Source organism: Zonotrichia albicollis, chromosome 10 (assembly GCF_047830755.1).
Source record: "Zonotrichia albicollis isolate bZonAlb1 chromosome 10, bZonAlb1.hap1, whole genome shotgun sequence".
In the NCBI taxonomy this organism is placed as follows: domain Eukaryota; kingdom Metazoa; phylum Chordata; class Aves; order Passeriformes; family Passerellidae; genus Zonotrichia; species Zonotrichia albicollis.
The window spans coordinates 37,687,395-37,703,940 of NC_133828.1; the positions used below are offsets into that span (position 1 = coordinate 37,687,395).

The 16,546-nt window shown below is 57.5% G+C and overlaps 1 protein-coding gene and 2 long non-coding RNA genes across 3 annotated transcripts; 1 reads left to right on the forward strand and 2 right to left on the reverse strand.

Annotated features, from left to right (window-relative positions):
* The first annotated feature begins 775 nt into the window (after nucleotides 1-775).
* LOC141730385 (uncharacterized) lies at nucleotides 776-2,491 on the forward strand. Its single transcript, XR_012581836.1, has 3 exons — nucleotides 776-948; nucleotides 1,075-1,131; nucleotides 1,425-2,491. It is a non-coding gene; the product is annotated as an uncharacterized LOC141730385 (long non-coding RNA).
* Nucleotides 2,492-8,016: 5,525 nt separating this feature from the next.
* On the reverse strand, nucleotides 8,017-11,932 carry LOC141730482 (uncharacterized). Its single transcript, XM_074548834.1, has 10 exons — nucleotides 11,589-11,932; nucleotides 11,369-11,506; nucleotides 10,988-11,102; nucleotides 10,679-10,816; nucleotides 10,270-10,446; nucleotides 9,990-10,145; nucleotides 9,729-9,830; nucleotides 9,259-9,361; nucleotides 8,921-8,977; nucleotides 8,017-8,648 (listed from the first exon to the last, which is right to left on the reverse strand). Exons 1-10 carry the CDS (start codon nucleotides 11,726-11,728, stop codon nucleotides 8,413-8,415), a joined length of 1,362 nt encoding a protein of 453 aa, XP_074404935.1. The 5' UTR covers nucleotides 11,729-11,932; the 3' UTR covers nucleotides 8,017-8,412.
* A 628-nt stretch (nucleotides 11,933-12,560) lies between these two features.
* Nucleotides 12,561-13,849, reverse strand: LOC141730483 (uncharacterized). The gene is made up of 3 exons (XR_012582011.1): nucleotides 13,527-13,849; nucleotides 13,154-13,218; nucleotides 12,561-13,015 (listed from the first exon to the last, which is right to left on the reverse strand). It is a non-coding gene; the product is annotated as an uncharacterized LOC141730483 (long non-coding RNA).
* Nucleotides 13,850-16,546: the final 2,697 nt, after the last annotated feature.

The following is a 16,546-nucleotide window of genomic DNA, read 5'->3' on the forward strand; positions in this document are numbered from 1 at the left end:
TTGTGCTCTGTGGATATTCAGGTGTTTTCCCAGGAGTAGAGGATATTTGTTGCTCAAGTATTTTCTTCCTCCTTTTCTCCAGGAGAACAGCCAAGTGCAGTTACTCGCCATTTACCTCTTCCGCAAGGTGATGGAGTTGGTAGTGGATGAGGGAAAAGGGCCCCTGAAGACAATTGTGAACCAGAGCCTGCTCCTCCTCTTCTTGCACTGCCATGAGGAGAACCAAGACCTGGCAGAGGTGAGGTTTGCTGTGATGCTGATGGATCCCTGGGAGGGGGCTTGGCTGCATCCTGCCTTGGCACCTCATGGACTGCAGCCTCCTCCAGGCCTTGGCAAAGGGATGTGATTCCGGTGCCCTGGGCTGTGGGGCCATCTCTGGGTCTCTGCTGCTCTCCAGGCCTTTCGGGAAGCACTGAATTGTGCGGCTGGGTTCTTGGGGAAGACGGATCTCCAGAAGGAACAGCCATTGAAAATTGATGAGTGCCTGGTAAGGAGGGCCTGAAGCCCCAGGCTCAGCCCGGAGAAGGCCCCTGAGGGCGGTGCTCAGTGTAACAGCTGTGCCCCTGCCTGCTGCTGCAGCCAGAGGCCGCGCGGGCTCTTCTCCAGGCTCCCGTGGGCCCGAGCCGGGTGCCCATGGAGCCCCGGCCCGGCGGGGCCGCGGGCCGGCACCGCGGCTCCCCGGGCAGCAGCCGGCCCTCTGCCCCCTGCCCTCGGGAGCCCTTGGCCAGCGGCTGCTGGCCGCGCCTCAGGGCTCTGCGGCCAGGGGAGGCCGGGGTTGGGTGCAGGCAGCGCCCGGCCCAGGGGCTGAGCCCGCGCCAACCCTTCCCTCCTGCCGCTCTCTGCAGCTGGCAGAGGACAGGAGCCGAGTGGCCCAGCAGATGCAGTGGGCCCTGCGGTTCCTGGATAGCCCGCAGGAGTCCGTACGAGAGGCGGCCCTCAGGATCATCGGTGAGCCCCGAGCCCGGGCTCCCTCCCCGGGCCGCCGCAGCTCGGCCCCAGCCCCGCCTGCTGCCCCGGCAGCGCCGCTGGCAGGGAGCTGTGCCGCTGGGGCCGTGACAGGCTCTGTGTTCACAGGCATGGCCGGGCGGTGCCTCAGGGGGAAGAGGGACGAGCTCCGGGCCCACAGTCCGGGTGAGTGAGGACACCGCGCTGACAGCGGGGACTGCCCGGGAGAGCTGCATTGCTCCGGCACGGAGCTGCAGTCCCTGTCCCGGCTGCGGCGGCCTTCGCTCCCTGTGGGGATGAGGGGTGGCCTGGGCAGGGCACAGCGAGCGATTTCAGGGACGCTGGTCGGGAGGATTCGTGGCCAGCGTCCTTCGGCTGATCCCGTTGGCCCCTCCTCTCTTCTGGCCAATGCAAGAGCTGAGTGGGACACCCTTGTGTAATGGTTTTGGTAACCTGGATATTCACACCCAATGTGCCAGAAGAGCTGAAGAATTAGGTGCATCTTCAGGATCCAGTGAACCCGTGTCCCAAGAACAGCACCAGGAGACACTGAAGAGGACACCATCTCCCACTGCCACTGGAGCTCCAGGCACAGCTGATGCTGGGCACAGCTGAGCCTGTGAGAAGCTCGGTAGCTCCTGCCTTCACCCTGCCTGTGGATATCTCCCTCCCACCAGCCCTGAAACCCTGGTCATTCCCTTTTTCCCTCCCATATCACCCCTTTGCTTAGCCTTTCATTAATAAACAGTTTGGCTTCTTCAGTTTGCCTGCATCCTGTGTGTCAGGACCACAGTCGTGTCTAAGGCCCTGCCATATTTGGTCCGCTGTTGTGCGCATCAACAAGATAATGAATAAAACCAGGTTCAAAAACTCTCCTGGAAAGGCAAGATCCCAATTTTAGCAGCTTTTTCCACCTCCATGTTGCAGGAATTCATGGGTCTGCTGGATAGGGGGTGTTCATGCCAAGTTTCCTGCCCACTTGTCTAGGAACACTCTAATGATAGTGCTGGTGTGATGATTCAGTCTTGTGAGGTTTTTTGGGATATTTTTAGAGGATTTCAGGGGCCTGGGATAAGGGAAGAAAGCAAGACACAATCCAGATCCAGAAAAATCCCATATAGCACTGGAAATGAGGAGAACTCGGTGGAAAGACGCACAAAGGAACTGGAAGAAAAAGAATTTTTAAGAAGGCAAAAATGGGTAAAAGAAGGATAAAATTCCAAATGAATCCACCTGTAAAGAATAACCTCAAGGTGCAATAGGAGAAATTCCAACACAACAGGTTACCAGGGGCTGGCAGGGCCCAAATTTTTACTTTATTTAGGAAAATTTTAGAGGTATTTTTTAACATGTTTTTCAAAGAGAATCCTACTTTTCCTTTCTGAATGGACTGGAAGTTGCCTCCTGTTCATGCTGTGCTGGTTTTGCCCATGTTCATTCCTGAATTAAGATTTAAAAAAACAGAAAAAACATTTTTAAAATAAGATACATTATTAATATTATTATTAATATTAATAATGATAATATGCACAGAACTATAATAATAATGTCAACAGAACACAACTAGAATAAAAAATGTCATAAATAAATTGTCAAGATCCTGAATATTTATTCTTTGTCGATTTTTTGCGGAATAAACCTTTAGTGTTTTATTTTACTATTTAAAATATGTTATTTTGCTATGTGTTATCGTGGAGATAAAAACTGCTTTGGTTTCTTGAGTTGTTTGGGTTTCTTCCCTTGAGTTGCTGGGAATTTTTCTGGTTGAAAATTTAAAGGTGTTGAAAATTTTTATAAAAAGGGGAGAAAAGAAAAAGGGGGAAAAATTCGGAAAAAAGTAAAAAACAAAGGCAAAATCTCTTAAAAATATAAAAAGCAAGCAAAAAATGAACAGTCACATTTTGTTTCCAATGTGCGCCTTGGTGCCTTGATTTTTCCATGGTTTTTGGTGTAGTCCTGACTTGTGCAGTTCTCCAGACAGGATGCTGAGCTTGGTGGGGATTGCAGAGCCACCGGGGGCATTCCCAGTTTTCCTTGCCACCTGTAGTATCTGATGCCATCACACATGTGTCCGTCTTGGAGCACCAAAGGTGCCATTTTTATAAATTCCCAATGACCAGAATGACATGATTCCATGGGAATTTGTGAGGAGAACTGGAGGATTTGATATTCCCCATGCCCAGAATGCTGTTATTCCATGGATTGCCAGTGTTGATGGGAAGGTGTGAGGGGAAGCAGATGATTCTAAACTCCCAACCCCTAGAATGCTGTTATTCCATGGCATTCCAGTGTTGCCCACCAAATGCAACCCTGGACCATCAAATCCAAATTTTGACCAATAAATCCAATTGTTCACCACCAAATCCAGCCTTGGACCTTCAGGTCCAAACTCTGTCAAATTCAAACTTTGACCACCAGTCATGGGACGGGAAGGGATGTCATGGAATGGGATGGGGCCAAGCTGGCTGCAGCCATCAGCCCTGTGGCCCAGATCTGCCACTCACCCTCCTGCAGTGGCTCGAATGGCACCACCTCCTTGGTCTCCTCTGCTGAGGCAGCTCCAGGCCCTTCTTCCTCCTCCTCCATCCAGGCGAGCTTGGGCACACTTGGAGGTCTCTGCTCCATGTGTTTTCCATCTCTTTCCCATTCTGTCCACGGACACATCCCCAGGGTTGGGATGGGATGGGATAGCATGGCATGGCATGGCATGGCACGGCACGGCATGGCTGCAGGTACCAGCCCTGTTGCCAAGCTCTGCCACTCACCCTCTGGCAGCAGCTGGATTGGCACAACTTCCTTGGTCTCCACTTCTGGATCAGGGTCAGGCTCTTCTTCCTCCTCCCCCACCCAGGCCAGCTTGGGAACTCTCGGGGGTTTCTGCTCAATGATCTTGCCATCCCCGTCCGGTTCTGTCCATTGGAATGTCCCTAGTGGATGGGATGGGATGGGATGGGATGGGATGGGATGGGATGGGATGGGATGGGATGGGATGGGATGGGATGGGATGGGATGGGATGGGATGGGGCCAAGCTGGCTGCAGGCACCGGCCTATGGCCCAGCTCTGCCACTCACCCTCCTGGAGCACCAGGATAGGCACAAGTTCCTCGGTATTCAGTTCCAGGTCAGTTTCAGGGTATTCCTGCTGTTTCTGCACCCAGGAACACTTAGAGAGTCTTGAGGGTCTCTGCTCCATGTCATGGATTGAAATAATGCCAGATTACAAGACAAATGCCTATGGAAAGCTACGAGTGACCAAATCCTCTGGACTGGCCAGATGTCACATGTAAAAGCAACGCCTTGGAACAGCTCCGGGTGGGACATGAACGAGCGCGCTGTGCGGGGGCTCCTCACGGCACCGCTCTGTCCCGTCCTGTCCCGTCGCCTGCTCCGAGCACTGTGGCCTGCTCCGGTCACCACCAGCTCCTGTATCACCACGTGTCACAAAGGACATCCGGTCCCATTCCATGTCACAGTGACCGTGCTGCACCATGTCACCAAGGGCCCTTGCTCACACTGCCGCCTGCCCTGGGGCCGCCCCCAGCCCAGCCAAAGTGGCCCAGGCTGGAAGCAATGCCTGGCCCCAGGTGTCCAAGGCAGCCTGACAGGATATTTAGGAAGGGCTCAGAGCATCAGCAAACGCTGCCCTGCTCTGCGGGCTCAGGGCAGCAGAAGGAGCCCCCAGGGCTGCCGACGCAGCCGCGCTGGGAAGGGCACGGGCCCTTCCAGGGACGCTGGCACGGCCTCCTTGGGACACGTCCCGGCCCGTGGCCATCCTAAACCCGCGGGTGTGACTCGCACAAGGAACGCGTGGGCCTGGGCACCAATGCTGCTCTGAGCCCTGGGGCCCGGGCAGCGCTGCCATCAGCAGCTGTGGCACAGTCCCTGCCCAAGCAGAGCTGCCACCCCCCGAGCCCTGGCAGCGCTGGTGCCCGTCTCCTGCCCCAGAGTCCTGTGGCCCCGGGGGGCTTCTGTGCCACAGGGAGCCAAAGCCCATGTGCACTGGGGGCTGATGGCAGGAGCACCTGCAGCAACTGCTGGCAACACGTGGTCTCTGTCAGAAGCTCTTCCTCCATGCTGGAATGATTTTCTCATTGAACTAATTTTCTGCACCACAAAATCATGTTTGCCATGAAGACACCGAAGAATCTGCCATTAAGGAATCCTCACTTCAGGAAAGCTTAACTTCCCATTGCACAGCTCATGTAGTTCCAAAATTTGCAAACTTCCCAAGTTTATGGGGATGCTGTTACAATGTGACTGGTCTACAAGTTTGCGTCCCAGTCTGAAGCAGCAACTCATTTGCCTTATCGTCCGTTGAAGGTCACTTTACAAAACATAACCCTGCACAGAGCCAAAAAGAAGGCCATTCTTTGGTTTGCAAATGGTTTTCGATGAAGGGATTGTAATCTCCTAATTCTCTAAAGGAATAAAAGCTCTCAAGGAATAAAAGACCACTCAGTGTTACAACAGTAACCCAAACAAATGAGTAGATGGGAAGAGGGCTGATCCTCCCCCAGTACAAATATCTAAGTGGCCAATAAAGTACAGCTCTCCCCTCTTGTTCCCTGCAGGGGAAACAGGACCAGTAAAAGAAATAGTCACAGATATTCCTTCTGCCCTCCATAACCAAAGCTGTGCCAAAGCACACATGCTGCCTTCAAACTGACTCAGATTCCAGCCCAGACTCGCACCTTGCAGACAACTCCTTCCCCAACACGCCCCCCAACACCCACCCCCCAAACACCCCCACAGAAGCCCTCAACACCCCGCCAGGAGCCCCAGCTGTGCCCGTCCCTCCGCAGAGCTTTCCCAGCCTCCAGCAGAGCCCCTGGTTCCCTGCACGTGCCGTGGGATGGCACCCAGGAGGGTCTGCTCCAAGGCCTTCCCTGGCAGCAAAGCCAGGCTGCCCAGCCTGTGGTTCCTGGATCATCCTTCCCAGCGAGCCTTCCTGTGCACGGCTGTTCCATTGGCACATCTGCGCTCAGCTCAGACTGCTCCACTCAAGCAGGGCTGCTGGGAAAGGATCCAGAGCAGCCTGGCAAGCTCTTTCTCCAGCTCCCTCTTCACTCCTGGGGCAGGTAGAACATTCCACAAGAAAGCAGCTGGTGCTACGCAGAGTGGGCAGCATCAGGCAGCTCTGGGGAGGCCCCTCAGGACTGCTGTATCCTGAGGGAACACCGCTGGCCATCCCCTGGGTGTATCTGCAAAAGCTTCAAATCAGCTGCCTCAGCTTCCAGGGCCTCGCTTGGCCAGCATCCTGACGTGGCTGCAGGGCTGCTGCCAGGCACTGCTGGGACCCAGCGGGACAGGACCGGCTGTCTCGTGCCCTCGTAGCAGCTCTGACACAGCCAGGGCCATCCCGAAAGCAGAGAAATGCTCACGTGTCAGCAGAGAGGAGCACGGAGCACTGGGCTGCTCTCAGGCTATCTCAGCTGGGCTCGCTCCACCACACGCCCCCATGTTAAGGCCGGCTGATGCCAGGCTGCCAGAAATGCCTACCTTGTTCTCTCCAAGATGCACAGGGAGAGCCAACGAGCAGGACACCTTGGGAGGCCTTTTCTGAGGCCAGGGACACACCAAGGTCAGCCAAGGCTCTCCACGCTGCCTGGCCCACACGTCCCAGCTCTGTGCTGGCCCTGGGCCACAGCAGCTCCCACCAAGCAGGAGGCAATGCATATTGCAAGAGATGAAATACAGCAGAGAGGAAAGATGTGAAAAGTATGTGTGTAAAGGCTTTTTAATTCACAGCTCTCACAGAGAGCTTTGGGGCTCATGGCTGGACAGAGATGGTCCTGCTCACACCTCTGTCCAAAGAGGGTAACACACCCTGCTGCATGTGCTTGGATTGGTTTCCACAGGTGCAGGCAGATGCCAAACCTGCTCCTCACTGCCTTCTCCATGCTCCTCTGCCACGTGCAATGGGCTTTAACCACTGAAAGAAGCACAGAGAACCAAAGGGGGAGACTTCCACCTGCTTCACTGGGAGCTCCCTGGCAAGCACTTTCCTTGAGAAGCAAGCCCCTTTCCTCCAAAGGTGTGTCCCCAAATGTCTGGCTTTCCTGGGGAACGCCAACACACCCTTAAGAAACGCTGGCAAGGCTGAATGACTTCAGGTCCTTTCAGGACAGGCACTCCAGCTCTAGCTCCTGTTCCCCCAAGTGAGTTTCCAGGTGCAGGCTCAGAGGGGCAGCCCCAGGCCCTCTACAGACACAAGCTGCCCGCTGCCTCTTCACCTGCCTCAGCTGCTGCCTGCGCTCACGGCACCAAAACCAGGCTGTTCCTGGCCAGGGACCAGAGCCCTGTTCCTGCAGGATGCTCTTGCCAGCACCTTCCAGGTCTCTCTGCTGTGCACACAGAGCTTTTCATGCCCGCTCCCAACAGGCTTTGGAACACAGAGCCCAACCTGGCTGGCTCTGCCACCAGCACAGCCCAAACGCAGGCGGAGGAAGAAGCAGCAGGGGCTGTTTTGCGGTCATGCCCAAGAGAGACTGGCAGGGTGCCCTCCCTCTGCTCTCCCTTGCTTGGCTTTCTGACTGGCTCTGAGCCTGGGGCTGCCATTCCTCACTTGTGGGGAGCAGAAGCACAGCCGGGATCCCGGCACTGCCTGACAGCGCTCCGGGCACCGGCACGGCCGCGTGTGCGAGTCTTGGGCACCGTGCTGCTGCTTCATTTGCTCTTAGGCACATCCAGAACTCCTTGCTAAGCCAGGCTGCTCTCTGCTTCTGCCCTCTTCCTTATCCTGTGCAGGGATGGAGCACTGCTGTGCTTTCAGGAAGCTATTCTTGAAAGCTTCCAGCATTCCAAGCTCCTTTGCCCTCCGCGGATGCTTGCCATGGAATCCCTCTCAGCTGGGTTCAGAGCATACTCAGGTTGGCTCTCCCAAAATCCAGGGGCTCCAGGGTGCTCAGCAAGATGTGTAACTGCACAGTGCTGTGGAACAGCACCTTCAGCACAGGGACCTTTCCAGCCTGACCTGCCCTCGCTCCTCTGTGTCCGTGCACAAAACACGGCGTGGCAGAGAACGGCAGCAGGGCCTGTGTGTCCCAGGGCCCCGGATTTACTTCAGCTCCACAGGGATGCAGGCAAAGTGAAGATGCCAAACTGTTTATTAATGAAAGGCGAAGCAAAGGGATGAGCTGGGAAGGAAAAAAGGAAATGGGCAGGGTCTGAGGGCTGGAGGGAGGGACCTGTCAACAGGGAGGGAGAGTGGAGGGACAAAACGGTGATGGACAGTCTGGGGGCCAGCGGGGCAGAGCTATCTAAAGGTAGGAATAATGGAGGGAAAAAATGGGGATGGAGAGTGTGAGGGCCAGACGGAGGGAGCAACATATAGGGAGGGAGAGTGGAGGGAGAAAAGGAGGATGGACAGTGTATGAGATGAGGAGGGAGGGAGCCACCTATAGGGAGGGAGAGTGGAGGGAAAAAACGGGGATGGGCAGAGACTGAGGCCTGGGAGGGACAGGGCAGTCAACAGGCAGGGAGAGGGCTGAAGCCACAAGAACTCTGCCCAGCATCAGCTGTGCCAGGACTTCCAGCACTGCTGGGAGGCAGTGTCCTCTTGGGTGTCTCCTGGTGCTCTTCTTGGGGCACTGGTTGACTGGATCCAGAAGACGTCCCGAGTCCTTCAGCTCTTTGGGGAAACTCGGCTTCATTTTCCAGGTCACAGCAGGATGGGCTGGCACGTTGCCTCCGGGCTTGCAGGGCTGAAAGAGAGAGGAACAGAGCCCTGGCAACAGCCCGGGTCTGAGGGAATCCTACAAGACCTTCTGGACAGGGCTATCGCACCCAGAAGGGAGTAGGAGACTTTGGAATCAGCTGGGAGGTACTGGCCATGACTCCCTACGTGTCCCTGAAATCTCTGTGTGCCCTGCCCACATCACCCCTCGTCGGCACAGGGAGCAGAGCCCTGCAAAGCCAGGGCTGCGCTTGCAGGACCCCCAGCAGCCCAGGCTGTCAGCCCGCTGCCCTCACTCACCTGTCCAGATCAGCCGGAGCTCTTGCTGCTGCCTCCTGAGGCACCGCCCGGCCATGCCTGTGAGCACAGAGCCTGTCACGGCCCCAGCGGCACAGCTCCCTACCAGCGGCGCTGCCGGCGCTGTGGCCGCACGGGCTGCTGGCCCGGCAGGGCTCAGCCCGGCCCTTGCCGCCCGCTGCCGCCCCAGGGCACGGCTGCCAGAGGGCGGCAGCAGCAATGCCCAGGCCAGGCGGGGCTCCACGGCGCCGGGCGCGGCTGGCGCTGCCGGAGCAGCAGGCGGGGCTGGGGCCGAGCTGTGGCGGGCCGGGCCGGGGAGGGAGCCCGGGCTCGGGGCTCACCCATGAACGTGTCCGCCGCCTCTCGCAGGCGCTCCTGTGGTCTCCGCAGGTATCGCAGGGCCCGGCGCAGTTGCTCGGCCGCTCGGCTCCTGTCCTCTGCCAGCTGCAGAGAGCGGCAGGAGGGAAGGCTTGGCGCGGGCTCAGCCCCTGGGCCGGGCGCTGCCTGCACCCAACCCCGGCCTCCCCTGGCCGCAGAGCCCTGAGGCGCGGAGCCAGCAGCCGCTGGCCAAGGGCTCCCGAGGGCAGGGGGCAGAGGGCCGGCTGCTGCCCGGGGAGCCGCGGTGCCGGCCCGCAGCCCCGCCGGGCCGGGGCTCCATGGGCACCCGGCTCGGGCCCACGGGAGCCTGGAGAAGAGCCCGCGCGGCCTCTGGCTGCAGCAGCGGGCAGGGGCACAGCTGCCAGCCCGCACCCTGAGCACCGCCCTCAGGGGCCTTCTCCGGGCTGAGCCTGGGGCTTCAGGCCCTCCTTACCAGGGCCTCCTCGACATTCATCGGCGGCTGCTTCTTCAACAGCTGTACGAGCCTCCTCCTCTTCAGGAACTTGGCCACACGTAGCAGCGTTTCTCGAGAGGCCTGGAGAGCAGCAGAGACCCAGAGGTGGCCCCACAGCCCAGGGCACCGGACCCACATCTCTGTGCCAATGCCTGGAGGAGGCGACAGCCCGCGAGGCACCAGGGCAGGACGCAGCCATGCCCCCTCCCAGAGATGCACCAGCATCACAGAAAATCTCACCTTTGCCACGTCCAAGTTCTCATCATGACAGTAAATTAAAAGTTTATACAGGCTCTTGTCCACAATTGTCTTCAGTGGCATTTTTCCCTCATCCACTACCAATTCCACCACCTTGCTGAAGAGTTCAATGGAGAGCACCTGCACATGGCTGTAGTCCTAGAGGAAACACAATCCCTGCATCAACTATTCCAGTCCCACTTGGGCAAAGGCCTGAAAATCCAGAGGGCACCAAGTTTCTGGGAAGCACCCAGTGCCTGTGACTCAGGATGCAGAAGCTTACATGGTCAAAGAGCAGCAGGAGTGACTCAGCCAGCTTTGGGGCAGTGGTGCTGGATACTAGGATGTCTTTGTGCTGGAGCACATTGGTGAACACAGAGAGGGACATGCTGACCACCTCTCCATCTTCATCAGCCAGAACATCCACAAGCCGTTGAGACACGATGCACATTCTCCTGGCCTGTGTGGAACACAAGGTTATGCTGGGAAGCCAAGGACGGCTGCACCACCAACAGCACCCTGGCACTGCAAGGCCACCCTGCTGCTGCTGGGCCCACAGGCCAAAGGCCTGCCCCAAAGCACTGGGGCAGGTGAGGCAGGAGAACTGGGAGCAGCTGCCTCAGCTCCTGAAGCCCTGCACGCCCGTGGGGCTGCTTTCCACAGCGCAGCTTCAGCCGCTGCCCCCTTCTCACCATCAAGGGATCCTTGCTGACCACCACGAGGCCTCTGAGCGCCAGCCGACGCTGCTCCCTGCACTTGCTGTGCAGGTGCCTTGCCAAGACCATCAGGACACTGTCACCACATTCACTCAAGTCCAGGCACTGGAGGACCTGAAAGGCACAGGGCAGTGACAGGGGAGCCGGCCAGCAGGAGCCCAGAAGCGCACAGGGCTGGGCCCAGGCAGCAGCACAGGGCGTGGGCACCGTCCCAGGCAGCTGTGGCTGTGAGAGGGCAGAGAGCTGGGAGGCAGCTCAGCCAGGCAGCGCTGGAACCAGGCTCACCTCCACAAGGAATGCCAGGAAGGGCAGATCCCTGTATGGGTCCTCCCTGCTGAGCTGCCGGAGCAAGTGGAGTGCAATGCGAGAGCACAAAGGGACCAAGCGACGGCGCATCTCCCTGGCAGGGGGAAAAAGGCACCAAGACCCTGAGGTGGGGGACAAACCTCTCCCAGGACTGACTCAGAGAACTCTGGTCTTTCCCCAGCATCCCTGGACGGATGTGGGCCCTCTGAGAGGTAGCTCCTTGTGGGCACCTTCCTCTCCCAGCCTTTTCCAGTCTCCTTGGCTGTCCCTCAGTGACGAGGCTCTCTGGCCCATGACCACAGGGACTGAGTGGGGCACAGGGCACAAATGCCGGGGGCAGTGGGGAGAAGGGAGTCTCACCTGGCCAGCAGACCCACGGCATAATGCTGGGTGTGAGCACACAGCATCGTGTCCCAGCCACGCTTGCGCTCCACAGACATCACCTCATTGTCACAGCGCAGTAGGTAGAGCAGAGCCTTCATGGCCTGCACTGCAAACCTGTGTGCAGAGCAAAGCCCAGGTCACACTGGGAGTCCTGGCACTGGCCACAGGGGCATGGGAAGGACAGGAGGACTGGGACCTGTTGTAATTGCTGGGAAGGCGGTGTTCCTCCTGGCATGCTCTCCAGAAGTGACCAGCTTCCACTGGTGGCATCTGCTGTGTGCTGATGACAACATGGAAGAGCAGAGCCACAAATAGGCGGGAGGAATACAGTATCATGGCCTGGTGGCACTCAGGCACCTGGGCAATCACCCAGATCACCAGAGTTGCCTGCAAAAGAAGCAGCCCAAGACAGCGCTCAGTGCCGAGGTGTCCGTGGGACAGGGCCCAAGGGCAGATGCAGGAGGAGCAGCGGGCCTGGAGCCCCCTGAGCCTGCCCCTAGCCCCGGGTTCAGCCCAGCACCTCAGGCATGGAGAGGATGGAGAGCTGCTGGTGAGGTGACCGAGGGGCAAGCAGAGGCCAAATCCAGAAACTCACAGCCAGGGCAAAAATATCCCCGTCCTCTCCATCAGAGGTGCAGGCACTGTGCAGTGGCCAATCCTCCATCACGCAGAGCAGTCTTGGCAGCACATTCTCCACGGCTGGTCCCAGTGATCCAATGATTCTCCAAATTATAGCAGCAGCTCTGTGGAATCAGAACTCTATGTCAGGGGCATCTCAGTCCCAGGACCATGCTCTGTGCAGCTGTGGGGGCCCAGGTGACAGAGCCCCGGTGCCCTGAGGGGCAGGGAGGGAGCATTGGCAGCAGGCTTGGCAAACAGAGGGGCCCCAGGGTCCTGCACCTCTGTGCCTGTCTGGCAGAGCCCATAGCACAGGCTGTGCAGGGCCATGGGCCCTAAAGGCTGGTGGGCCCTGAGCTGTGCAGGCACGTGGGCCCCGTACCTGTCACATGTTGGGGCACAGCGCAGGAGGGTCAGCACCACATCATCAGGGTGTTCTTCAGCCAGCCTCACAATGTCAATTTGCAGCCTGGCATCCAGAGCGACATGGGACACCAGCCTCTGGTGGATGCTCCTTACAATGGCTGGCACCTGCAGGAGGCATGGGGAAGACTTGGAGCACTGTCCTAGGCAGAAACTTCCCCAACTTCCTCCAAGAAGTGCTTCCCTTCCTGACAGACTGTGCTGGACTCAAAGGCTGAGGGGCCCAGTGACTGTGGCTTGAGGGGACACACGGTCCTGGCAGGCCTCCAGGCCTGTCCCCAGGCTGCTTACCTGCTGCTGAGGAGAAACAGCACTGTCGTCACAAAAATCCATAGTGGGAGCATGAATCACAATGGGAGCAGGCATGGTGCCAGTGTTTGTGATGCCCTGAGTCATTCTGCTGTCAGTGTTTCTGATGGCCTTGCTCTCAGTCACTGCCATGTGAACAGCCTCACTTTGATAATTCATTGCATTATTGTGTGCTGTCCGGTCTGGGCTGGCGTGAGGCGTTGCCTGGAACTTGGTCAGCCTGGTGTCAGGCTGGGCTGGGACCTCTGCTGCTGTGGTTCTGGTCTCTCTATGCTGAATGGGCAGGAATTTTGTGAACATTTGCAGAACAAAGGACAGGGAAACCAGGGATGCTCCATGGCATGCTCCAAGCGTGGTGCGGGGCTGAGCAGGGACAGCAGGCCCAGCCCAGGTCGGGGTGGCTGCAGGTACCTTCAGGGTTTTGCGCAAGCGGCCACGGCCGGGTTCCTGCTCTTGTGTCTTGTCCAGGGCTGCATCTGGCAAAGAGCGAGCGCAGCCAGAGCTGAGGGGCTGCGGGAGAAGCCGGAGAGCACAGCCCAGCCCTGCGCTGCCCAGGCAGGGAGAGCCCCGGGATGGCCCAGGGGATGGAGCACGGCCACTGCGGGGTGTCTGCCCTGCCCCTGTTCCATCCTGTCCATGGGCATGTCCCCAGGGGATGGGATGGGATGGGATGGGATGGGATGGGATGGGATGGGATGGGATGGGATGGGATGGGATGGGATGGGATGGGATGGGGCCAAGCTGGCTGCAGCCATCAGCCCTGTGGCCCACCTCTGCCACTCACCATCCTTCAGTGGCTGGAACTGCTCTGGTTTTTCAGACTGTTGTGCTGGGGCAGCTTCAGGCCTTCTCTTTTTTTTCCATCTGAAGACTTTGAAGAGGTTAAGGAATCTACCTGCCATTCCAGACTCTGGCTTCGAGGGCCCCTTCCGGAGAGATGGCTCAGGAGACCTCCAAGTCAACAAGTCCTCAAGGGCACCTGCAAAACAAAAACCTCGGGAGGGCCACGGGCCACCAGGGCCCGCAGTCTTGCCACGAGGTCACCTGTAGGAACAATGCCTCGGAAAAGCTCCGGGTGGGACACGAACGAGCGCGCTGTGCGGGGGCTCCTCACGGCACCGCTCTGTCCTGTCCTGTCCCGTTGCCCGCTCCGAGCACTGTGGCCTGCTCTTGTCACCGCCAGCTCCTATGTGTCACCACGTGTCACAAAGGGCCCTTGGACACCCAGTCCATGTCACAATGACCGTGCTGCACCGTGTCACCAAGGGCCCTTGCACACACTGCCGCCTGCCCTGGGGCTGCCCCCAGCCCAGCCAAAGTGGCCCAGGCTGGAAGGAATGCCTGGCCCCAGGTGTCTAAGGCAGCCCCACAGGATGATCTTTAGGAAGGGCTCAGAGCATCAGCAAACGCTGCCCTGCTCTGCGGGCTCAGGGCAGCAGAAGGAGCCCCCAGGGCTGCCGACGCAGCCGCGCTGGGAAGGGCACGGGCCCTTCCAGGGACGCTGGCACGGCCTCCTTGGGACACGTCCCGGCCCAGGCCATCCTAAACCCGCGGGTGTGACTCGCACAAGGAACGTGTGGGCCCGAGCACCAATGCTGCTCTGAGCCCTGGGGCCCGGGCAGCGCTGCCATCAGCAGCTGTGGCACAGTCCCTGCCCAAGCAGAGCTGCCACCCCCCGAGCCCTGGCAGCACTGGTGCCCGTCTCCTGCCCCAGAGTCCTGTGGCCCCGGGGGGCTTCTGTGCCACAGGGAGCCAAAGCCCACGTGCACTGGGGGCTGATGGCAGGAGCACCTGCAGCAACTGCTGGCAACACTTGTTCTCTGTCAGGAGGTCTTCCTCCATGCTGGAATGATTTTCTCATTCTTCACAGCCTTCTCCCTTCTCCCTGCCCCTCTGCCACGTGCAATGGGCCTCTGTGGTGGTTTGACCAGGAAGAAGTGAGAATTCTCAGAGGCTGTGGTCAAACCAATGGATGCTTGGAGTTTGATACTGGCACCTGGTGTGACCAGTGCAGTTTGGACACACCTCCGAGAATACACAGGTGTTCAAAGCAGAGCTTCGGCCCTAGGAAGTTCTCTTGGGACGTCGAGGCGAAGAGGTCAGATCTCCCTCCCCCATCCAGCCGCTGCTGCTGGGCGGGGGAGGGGCTGCTATGCGGTAGGCCCAGGGCCTGGACAGAGATGGGAGGTGAGAAGGCCCTCGAAGATAGACGGGTGGAGGAGCAGCCCCAAGAGACAGCCCTCGGGCAGCCTTTCCCCCCCAGGAGGGAGAGAGGAGGGCCGGCGTCTGAATGTGATAGCAGCCGGCCCAGGAAGAGAAGGGGGGAGAAGAGTGCCGGCAGGCCGGAGCAGCAGTGAGTGTGGGAGTGTCGGAGTGCTCCGAGACAGACAGAGACTGAAGTTTTAACCCCTTTCTTTCATGATTGGGGCCTTGCAAAAATGCTGATCCTCCTCGGAGCTGAATAAGAAGGGAAATAAGAGATGAGATGAGACAAGGACCTGGCCCGAAGGATGTAGAAATGACTGAGTGAGAAGAGATGATTGGAGTGGCCTTTTGGCTGGACTTTTCTTGTGGCCATAGACTCAGTTTGTTCCTGTGACACAGAGACTGCACTTGGGGGGGAAGCAGTGCCTCAGAACCAGGAGGGTTCATCGTAGAGACCCCTCGGCCCCAAGGAGTTAGAAAATATATGGGGGGGACAGATGTCCCAAAGGAGAGACTGTGCCTTTTTAGAGTGAGACAAGGCATCCTTAAAAGACAGCCCTAGAAGCAGCTCTAGTCCATGCACAGTGGTGAGAGCACCGGGCATAGAAGGAAGATGTCCCAAGCGGCAAAAGGACTTTTCCAGGCAGTGCCGAGTGACATTAGAAGCACAGAGGTTTCAGCGTGTTTCCAGGGGAAGCCTATAGAACAAGAAAGACTCCTCTCCTCTTCATGAACTGAAGTTTGAGTATACTGAAAGGTAGTGCCAGGCTAGACAGTTAGTGATTTGGGAGAATGTATGTGATTGAGAAATTCTGGTGTTGGGGAGGAGGAAAGTGTTTTTTGTAAGGTTTTCAATTTTTTTCTTTTCCTTATAGTTTTTTTCCTATTTTCCTGTAGTTTAAGTAATAAAGTATTCTTTATGTTTAAGCTGGAGCCTGTTTTGCTTATTCCTGGTCACATCTCACAGCAGACACCAGAGTGAAAGCATTTTCATAGGGGCACTGGCTCTGTGCCAGGCCCAAACCATGACAGCCTCAAAGAGTCAATTGAGCACAGAGAGCCAAAGGGGGACACTCGCAACTTCCTCACTGGGAGCTCCCTGGCAAGCACTTTCCTTGAGAAGCAAGCCCCTTTCCTCCAAAGGTGTTTCCCCAAACGTGTGGCTTTCCTGGGGAGCACCAACACACCCTTAAGAAACGCTGGCAAGGCTGAATGACTTCAGGTCTTTTCAGGACAGGCAGTCTGACGCCGGCAAGGGGGTTCATTTTCAGACCATGAACGAGACGGGACTGCTGGGAAAGTTTCTTGAGCTGTTAATTTTGCAGCATGACTTTCATTAATGATTATGACAATGGGAAGATGCTAACAGCTCACAATCCAGGCAACAGGCCAGAAAACTTAATGTTACAACATACTTTATGAGCTTCTTGACCAATCACACAAAGCAAAAGCACATTGACAGTAGTTCTTTCCAATCACCATAAGCACACGTACCTTTGGTTAAAACAATACTTGCTTATTTTGAATACAATACCTACTTGTAAGCCTCAAGCACAGAGCTTCATTCTCAAGCTTTAACCTTCCTAATATCTTGCTAGA